Source organism: Pygocentrus nattereri, chromosome 2 (assembly GCF_015220715.1).
Source record: "Pygocentrus nattereri isolate fPygNat1 chromosome 2, fPygNat1.pri, whole genome shotgun sequence".
Taxonomy (NCBI): Eukaryota; Metazoa; Chordata; class Actinopteri; order Characiformes; family Serrasalmidae; genus Pygocentrus; species Pygocentrus nattereri.
This window is the reverse complement of record NC_051212.1, coordinates 33126691-33134827: the sequence shown is the minus strand read 5'-3', so window position 1 is coordinate 33134827 and position 8137 is coordinate 33126691. Positions and strand designations below refer to the sequence as shown.

General features: G+C 40.5%; 1 protein-coding gene across 1 annotated transcript; it reads left to right on the top strand.

Annotated features, from left to right (window-relative positions):
- Positions 1-1327: 1327 nt before the first annotated feature.
- On the top strand, positions 1328-3251 carry LOC108411018. Its single transcript, XM_017682384.2, has 7 exons — positions 1328-1372; positions 1502-1568; positions 1680-2030; positions 2173-2523; positions 2737-2844; positions 2967-3001; positions 3113-3251. Exons 2-7 carry the CDS (start codon positions 1505-1507, stop codon positions 3242-3244), a joined length of 1041 nt encoding a protein of 346 aa, XP_017537873.2. The 5' UTR covers positions 1328-1372; positions 1502-1504; the 3' UTR covers positions 3245-3251.
- The last annotated feature ends 4886 nt before the right edge of the window (positions 3252-8137 follow it).

The window sequence follows — 8137 nt, the reverse complement described above, 5'->3', positions numbered from 1 at the left end:
TCCGCCCCTGATTGTTTTCACCTGTCTTTCGTTGCCCCTGTGTATTTAAGCCCTGTGTTTGCCCTTTGTTTTTGCTGGTCGCTGTGTGCTCGTCGTGTTGGTGTTGTTTGCTGTATCCAGCTGTTTTTCATGTCGAAAACTCAATCTGTTCATTTTGGCTATACGATCCTGGACCGTTACAACCCTGATATTCGATTTGCCCTCAATAAAAGTCGCTTACCTCCACACATGCGTCCGCCTCATCGCTCCTCGTTACAAACAGTCTGTAGTTGTAGAACTACAAAGTGCACCTATATAGTGGACAATGTATATAGTAATATATACATACAGAAAAATGGACAATGAGCGTAGAAACAAGGTGGTCAAAATGTTCTGCCTGATCGGTGTGTATATATATTTACACACACACAACACATCTACAGGGCTTTTAAGATTTCCTTCACTGGAACTAAGGAGTCAAGGCCAACCCCTGAAAAACAACCCCATAACATTATCCCTCCTCCACCAAACTTTACAGTTGGCACAATGTAGTCAGGCAGGTAATGTCCTTCTGGCATTCACCCAGAGTCATTCATCAGACTGTCAGATAGAGAAGCGTGATTCATCAACCCCCAGAATACATATCACTGCTCCAGAGTCTAGTGGTGGCATGCTTTACACCACTTCACCAGCGCTGGTATGACTGGATCAGATGCAGCAGTCCTGCTGGAGTTTTTCATCACTGCAGGACTGAGCATAGTCCATCAAGCAAAACTATCCACCCAACAATGTCTTGAGAAATAGATAAAGTTAAAGGATAGAGTTACTGGTTTTGCTGAACAATACTGTGAGGCATCACAGTCACAAATGCAGGGCTATTGAAATGTTTAAATAGGACTCATGATTCTGTAGAAGGATTTTCTACTTTTTTTTCTCGTGTTTTTTTTTAATCCTGAAAACTGTTTTTTATGTTGAGTTTTTGCTCACAAGGAAATGTGTATGTTTAGGAAATGTTTGTGTTTAATCGTCTTCATATCCTTCCTTAATACACACATTTGATGCGTTACATGCAGTGAAAATGTATCTATTCTGCTATTTGAGATTGTCTTCAGTTTTTGTAAGTAATTGTGACTGTTTAAGAAACTAACTTAACTAACTTGGTGTAACTACTTGGACCAAACCAAGTTTATAAGTCAGCACAAATGGTTTTCATATTGAGCTCTAAGTGTATGCCCTCACATGTGAGTGGTTGGGGCCCAATTCTTCCTCCTGTAAAAGGAGCCAATCAGCTTTCAGCACAGAAAGTGCAGAAGCTGCTGTTGTAGTTTTGAGTACAGAGTGACGCACAGACTTCAGCTACATCTCGAGAGGTTATCATTGTCCTTCACAAACTGTAAGTGAGCTCATCGAATGAATTCTGTTCTGCTGACATTGACTTTTAGTTGGAGCTTGTATGTATATTATTTATTAATAATTTATTGAAGTGTTTATAAAGCGTAACTGAACAGTGTTTGTGTTTCAGGAGATGCATTATTTGAAGGGTTTGCCAAAAAGGTTTTGTCTACTTCTTTTGCTGTCAACAGCATTAGGTACTGCTTCATTTCTTTTCTACTAACTGCTATTTGTTTCCTGCTGTAATGCGCATGTGTTGCTGCAGTTTTAATGCAGTTTTCTTGTATAATTTATTATTGTCTTTGTAGGTGGTACCTCAGTGTTAGACATTGTCTCCCTACATGGTCCGAAGTATGTTCACAGTGGAGAAAACATCAGTCTGAATTGCTCTTTTTCATCCTCTGAAGCAGCAACGACTGCTTGGCTCAAACAGACTCCAGGAGAAAAGCCTCTTCTCGTCACCTCTGCTTATTATTCTAGACCAGCTGTATATCATAATGGCTTTGACAAGACTGGCCGCTTTAAAGTGTTAAAAGAAAAAGACAGTTTTAATCTGAGGATCTCCAATGCAGAACCGTCTGATTCAGCTACATATTACTGTTCTGTTACATATTACGCAGATACTGCGTTAGCAGACTGGACAGTTTTAGTCCTCAAAGGTAGGTGCTACTTAATTACAGCCGGTGTACCTTCACCACTTTCTGCACTGGAGATTTTATCTATGCTATGAAATGACTGCTCACACCTTCTCTATCTAAATGTCGCTCAACACCTGCAAAAGCACATTTTTCTTCTATTTAGGTTCATCTTCAAGTCTCTCTGCTGTTCTCCAGCCTCCTGTATCTGATCCTGTTGAACTGGGAGGAGATACAACTTTGCAGTGTTCAATACTCACAGATGTGTCTGCAGGAGATCACAGTGTGTACTGGATCAGACATGGATCAGGAGAATCTCATCCAGGAATCATTTACACTCATGGAAACAGGAGTGATGAGTGTAAGAAAAGCTCTGAGACTGATTCTCCTACACAGAGCTGCGTCTACAAACTCCCCAAGAGAAACCTCAGCCTCTCTGATGCTGGAACTTACTACTGTGCTGTGCTCATGTGTGGACAGATACTGTTTGGGAACGGAACTAAACTGGACTTAGTAGGTAAGAGCAGATACTTTAAATAAAATTGAGTAACATCAAACCTTAACAAGGAACCATTTAATTTTGTCAGAACATTTGCCTTACAATAGAATTACAAAACTACAAAAAGTCATTTTATTTTCTTTTTTGTGCATTCTCTTGCTGAATCACATTTATTATAGTTTTTAATAAATTATTAACACATAGTTCAATCTGCTTTATTGTTTATTATAGTGAATGGTGGTTTGTACCCAACAATTTTGGCTCTAGTAGCATCAAACATCATATCTGTGGTTGTGACTTTATTTATGTGCAGAAAGCCACACATCTGTCGTCATAAAGGTGGGTTTTATGTTAACTCTGACACAATGGTTGGGTTTCTGCCATGGTTGAAATTATTTTTGCATTTTTTGTAATTATTACAGTAATGTAATACATTTGAATGGTTTACCTTTTTGTTGAAGATGCTGCTGAAGGTCACACTGTTCATACACGCCAGGTATATATTTCACCTTCTCATAACTTTTTTTGCTAAACTAAAGCTACACAATCTTGCTTTTTGCTGAACTTATTATTGGTCAATTATATTACATACTGTCTCTGTCTGCAGGCTCCCTGCAAGGAAGCTTCATACTTTGCAGCAGGGAATGTCAGCAGTGAAGCTTTATCCTCCAGAGGGACTAGAAAGGTGTCTAAAGACTCTGAAGTTTTCTCCCAGGTCATATATTACCAACAAAACTGAACTTTTAAAGGCTGACAAAATCCCTTCCCTTTTGTTACTCAGGGAATTTTGCTGACTGACTGGTAACAAGCTTAGTACATTTCTTTCTTAAGTCATATTTTGTAGTTAACTGAGTACTGTACTATTTTAAAATGTCTTTTTTATTATCAGTCACTGTAAAAATCAATTATTAAAAGTGGATAAACACATCTGTCCAGTGTCTTTGTGTATGTGTGTGTGTACGTGCGCAAGGAGAGTTGACTGCTGTTTTGACTTCTGTAACTTTGTGGAGCTATTGGCACTGGAAGTTATTTTTATAATACCAACACATAATTAGAAGCAAATCTGTAATCAAAAATCTGGTATATTACACAAAGACAGAGATACAATATCAAAGGGAATACAAGGGGATGATAGGGAACACATTCTAATTACACAGTCAAGTACTTCTTATCAGAGTGAGCTACCTGAAAGTGCAGAACATAGTTTTTTTTTTTAAAGAATACTGTTATTAGGAATTCATTTAGTCTAAGCAACATCGCCCTTCTTTCAAGTGCTCCTGTGAAAAGGCCGTTGCAGTAGCAGAAAAAAAAATAGATGCTTTAAATCTAAAAATAGACTAAAAAGTATGATCTAATAATGAGAGAATATATAAAAACCTGGTAATATCTATGAATGATCTATAATTAGCCTTGTAAATGTGATATATGGTGAGCCACTGCTGGTTACAGCCAGTTGGGGCTGGTTAAAACGGTTTTGAGACTTCAGAGCCAAGCTGAGGTCTGAGTGTTTTTAAGAAGTTCCCCCTCAGCGGTTGCACCAGCCTTGTCTCTACATACACCATGAGATGCCATTCTCTTGCCAGCCCCACATGGAACCTGGGAACACCAACGCCGCTCAGGGCCTTGCAGACTCACACCGCCACCCTGCCAATCTTCACCTGTTGCAACTGTTTTGCTGTCATTAGCTCGCCACCTATGCCTACACCTACCTACCCCTACACCTGCGTCTTGGACCTCGTCGCCCATCCTAGCACCTCAGACCTCTACACAGGACTCAGTTTATGTCACTGGTAGTTCTATTGTCCACCACATTAAAGTAAACGGTATAAACGGCAATGCCACTGTCTCTTGTTTTCCAGGTGCTCGTGTTCTAGATATAGCCAGACACCTCCCCGCTCTCAACAGACACAATACCTTCTGGACCGTGGTTATACATCTTTGCCCAGCATAGTGAGGTCCTGAAGGAGCACTAGCAGAGACTGCTGGATACCACTAGGAAGGTGGCAGATGGCAGGAGTGTCATCTCCGGACCTCTTCCCACTTACAGGAGGGGATTCGATTAGTTCAGTAAGCTTTTTGTGCTGCAGTCCTGGCTGGTCTGCCATTAACAGCCTGGGCTACGTGAACAATTTGTCTTCATTTTGGGAACAGCTAGCGCTTTACTGGAGGGATGGGCTTCATCCTAGTCATCTTGGGTTGGTTGTCCTTTCATGGAACATTAAGAGGACCATCCATTGACTACAAAATGAAGGCCATGTAAGTAGCACTGATAAACAGCTTATAGCCAAACACTAGAAATGTTACTGCTAATAATGCTAGTGCTAATACTGCAAATTAGGCAAATGCTAATAATAATATTGATTGCTGTTTCACATAGACATGGGTGAAACAGAGTGAATATTTAGCTCTAAATTAAACTACCCTACTAGGTTTCAGTTATTATCGCATCCCCTGTATCAGTGGTAGAGGTGGTGGTGTAGCTACAATCTTTATTACAAACATAAGCATCACTCAAATTATAGGCCATGAAGCAAACTCCTTTGAGGTCCTGAGTTTCAGCCATGCCAGCCCTTTTCCTGCCTCTAAATAAAATAACTTTATATTATCTACAATCTATCTTTCCCCAGGCCCTTACTCTAAGTTTCTTAAAGAGTTTGCAGTGTCCTACAAGTATAGCTCTCTCTGCGGATAAGGCTTTTATAGTAGGAGATTTTCATTTTGAAAATACTCAAAACCCTTTAAAAATAGCTTTTGAAGCACTTCTTGATGCCATGTCTTGATGTCTCTTGGAATTAATGCATTTCTGAAATGATACAAGAAATCGTTTTGGATTATAATGTTTGCATAACATCCCACTATCGCCGCTTTCACTATAGCTTACCAGATTTATCAAACATACCTGGCCTTTTGGGCTTTGATGATCTTGAAAGAAATACTGAAATTTTGCAATCCACACATCAGTCTTCTCTCGATAACATGGCACTGATTAAGAAGAAAAAAGCTTGCACTATGGTACAACCACCATACATGTACACTAAAACAAATGGCTCATAGTCTGGAACATAAATGGCATACAACTGTTTCCAAACTGAATGGAAAAACAGGATCATAGAATATAAGCATACGCTAAAAGCAGCCAAAGCATCATATTTTTCATCACTAACTGAGAATAACAAAAATAAAAATCCTAAAATCCTGTTCACCAATATATCAAAATTAACTGGTAACATTACAGTTTAAAGACGATGTTCAAACATCATACAGCATCAATGATTTTATCAGGTTCTTCAATGATAAAAACAGAAAATATTAGACTACAAATCCAAAATTTGCCAATAGGCCTAACATGCTGGGTGCCCTCCCAGCCCAAAAGCCCAATTGATATCTTTTAGTCCTATCCAACCAAATGAATTAGTCACACTGATTAGCTCATTCAAATCAACATGCATTCTTGAACCAGTACCTGCAAAACTGCTCAAACAGTCCTCTGGTTGTTAAACCTCTGATCTCTATAATAAATTTGTCTCTCAGTCTTAAATATATGCTTAAATTGCTCAGACTTGCAGTCTTTAAACCCCTAATTAAAAAGTAAGATCTTTATCCAAATGATCTCACCAACTATAGACCAATTTCCAATCTCCCCTTCAATGCAAAGATTGTAGAAAAAGTGGTCTCACATCAACTGCTACCTACAAGAAAACTTTCTCCATGAGATGTTTCAGTCTGGCTTAACCCTTTCACAGCACTGAAACCACATTAATTAGAGTAGTAAATGATCTCCTTGTGTCTCTCCATCGTGGCCATGTTTCCATACTAGTTCTTCTAGATCTCAGTGCAGCATTTGATACTATCAACCACAAGATCTTCCTTGAAAGGCTGGAAAATATGGTTGGTATTAATGAACAGGCTTTGTCCTGCGTCTGATCCTATCTGACTGACCATTATCAATTTGTCAGTGTTAACAGTAAACATTATGATTGTACACTAGTAAAATATGGTATCTCCCAAGGATCAGTGCTCAGGCCACTGCTTTTCTCTCTGTACACAATTTGGTAACATAATTCACAGGTGTTAATTTTCACTGCTATGCAGACGACACGCAACTTTACTATTGGTTTACTGTTAAACCAATGAGGCTCTGAATCTAAATAAACTTTAAGTGATGTTAAAAATATGAAAAGCTGGATTGCCAACAATTTTCTTCCTCTTAATCCAAACAAAACTGAAGTCCTACTACTTGGACCCAAAGCAGAGAGACCTCAACTCTCCAAATTTGACCTAATTTAGATGGCCACACGGTCATTCCAAGTGTTACTTTTAAAAATCTAGGCATCATCTTCTATTCCAGTGTCTCTTTTGATAGACAGGCTTGCACCATTGTTAGAACCTTTACTTGCATAACATCGCTACACTATGTAATATTCTATTCCTAAAAGATGTGGGAAAGCTGGTGCCTTTCTAACTGGACTGCTGTAACACCCTTTGAGCTTGATGCACCAATATGTTACTAAATAAGCTCCTTACAAGTACCAAAGATTTTGACCATTATATATATATATATATATATATATATATATATATATATATATACATACACCCAATTTTGTCATCATTATACTGGCTATCTTTGGAAAACTTTGACTGTTGTCTGTGTTTATGCACCAAACAACAGGTCAGAGTATTCGGCCTTCTTGGAGTGAGTGGGTGGGGTTCTGGAAAGGCTCCCGCCTACAGACTCTAAAGTCTTACTGGGACACTTCAATGCTCACGTTGGCAATGACTGGGAGACCTGGAGAGGGGGGCCTTAAGCAAAAGGGGGACTGGAGGGTGTGTGCCAACTATCGGGGAGTATAGGGTGCCGGGGCTACTACTCTGGGCCATCCAATCTCTGTACTCCTGGAGTGAGAGCTGTATCCGTATATTAGGCACTCAGTGTTAGCGTTGGACTCCGCCTGGGTTGTGCCCTGTCTCCACTCTTGTTTGTGATATTCATGGACAGAGTGTCAGGGCATAGCCGGGGTCAGGAGGGCATTATATGTGGAGGCTGGAGGGTGGCAGATGATGCTGTTCTTTTGGCAGAATCACATGGATGCCTCCAGCGCTCGCTGGAGCGGTTTGCAGCTGAGTGTGAAGCGGTTGGTATGTGGATCAGCACCTCCAAGTCTGAGTCCATGGTCTTGGCCCAGAAAAGGATGGCATGCCCACTCCAGGTAAGGGGAAAGGACCTGCCCTGGGTGGAGGAGTTTAAGTATCTTGGGGTCTTGTTCACGAGTGATGGGAAGAGGGATCATGAGGGATCAGGCTGGGACAGGTAATGGGACAGTAATGCTGTCACTGTAACGGACTGTAGTGGTGAAGAGGGAGTTGAGCCAAAAGGCGAAGCTCTCTGTTTATTGATCGATCTACATCCTAACCCTCACCTATGGTCATGAGCTGTGGGTAATGACTGAAAGATCGAGATCACCAAATAAGCTTTCTTCGTCGGGTGGTGAGCTACACGCTATGTGATAGAGTGAGGAGCTCGGTCGTCCAGGAGTAGCTCAGAGTAGAGCCGCTACTCCTCCTCATTGAGTGGCTAAGGTGGTTCGGGCATCTGATCTGGATGCCCCCTGGACGCCTCCCGATGTGGGTG

Bases quoted from the DNA above. Each gene is read 5' to 3' on its own strand.
- LOC108411018 (XM_017682384.2), top strand. From the start codon at position 1,505: ATGCATTATTTGAAGGGTTTGCCAAAAAGGTTTTGTCTACTTCTTTTG. The intron at 2,524-2,736 runs GTAAGAGCAGAT...TGTTTATTATAG, and splicing joins AACTAAACTGGACTTAGTAG to TGAATGGTGGTTTGTACCCA. The intron at 2,845-2,966 runs GTGGGTTTTATG...TTTTTGTTGAAG, and splicing joins ACACATCTGTCGTCATAAAG to ATGCTGCTGAAGGTCACACT.